Source organism: Penaeus monodon, chromosome 31, assembly GCF_015228065.2.
Source record: "Penaeus monodon isolate SGIC_2016 chromosome 31, NSTDA_Pmon_1, whole genome shotgun sequence".
NCBI classification, from domain to species: domain Eukaryota; kingdom Metazoa; phylum Arthropoda; class Malacostraca; order Decapoda; family Penaeidae; genus Penaeus; species Penaeus monodon.
This window is the reverse complement of record NC_051416.1, coordinates 2,308,817-2,309,486: the sequence shown is the minus strand read 5'-3', so window position 1 is coordinate 2,309,486 and position 670 is coordinate 2,308,817. Positions and strand designations below refer to the sequence as shown.

The 670-nt window shown below is 64.3% G+C and overlaps 1 protein-coding gene across 1 annotated transcript in view; it reads right to left on the bottom strand.

Moving 5' to 3' along the window:
- LOC119592824 (rootletin-like) overlaps window positions 1-670 on the bottom strand; it is a 148,678-nt gene that overhangs the window by 97,899 nt on the left and 50,109 nt on the right. Inside the window, exon 7 of the mRNA XM_037941730.1 lies at window positions 18-217. Coding sequence (XP_037797658.1) covers window positions 18-217 — 200 coding nt within the window. The remainder of the gene's footprint in view (window positions 1-17; window positions 218-670) is intronic.

Genomic DNA, 670 nt, shown 5'->3' with positions numbered 1-670 from the left:
AAATCATGGAGGCCCACCTATGCTGCTCATCCTCCAGCTTGACCAGCGCCGTCTCGAGGTCGAAGGTGTGCTGGGCCTCGGACGCTCTCAGCTTCTCCTCCGCTGTGGTGAGGGCGAGGCTGAGGGTCTCGAGTTCCCGTTCGGTGCTCTCGCGGACCCTCATGCTCTCGGAGCTGCGGCTCTCGAGCTCACGGCAGCGCCCTCGGTACTCGCGGACCTGGTGGTGGAGGGCGAGGAAAGGGGCGTGGTTTCAGAGGTTGGTTGTTGGGGGCGTGGGCTGAGAGGTCGGTTGTTGGGGGCGTGGGCTGAGAGGTCGGTTGTTGGGGGCGTGGGCTGAGAGGTCGGTTGTTGGGGGCGTGGGCTGAGAGGTCGGTTGTTGGGGGCGTGGGCTGAGAGGTGGGTTTTGGGGGCGTGGGCTGAGAGGTCGGTTGTTGGGGGCGTGGGCTGAGAGGTCGGTTGTTGGGGGCGTGGTTTGACAGGTTGGTTGTTGGGGGCGTGATCTGAGAGGTTGGTTGTTGGGGCGTGGGCTGAGAGGTCGGTTGTTGGGGGCGTGGGCTGAGAGGTTGGTTGTTGGGGGCGTGGGCTGAGAGGATGGTTGTTGGGGGCGTGGGCTGAGAGGTCGGTTGTTGGGGGCGTGGGCTGAGAGGTCGGTTGTTTGGGTATGTTTTTT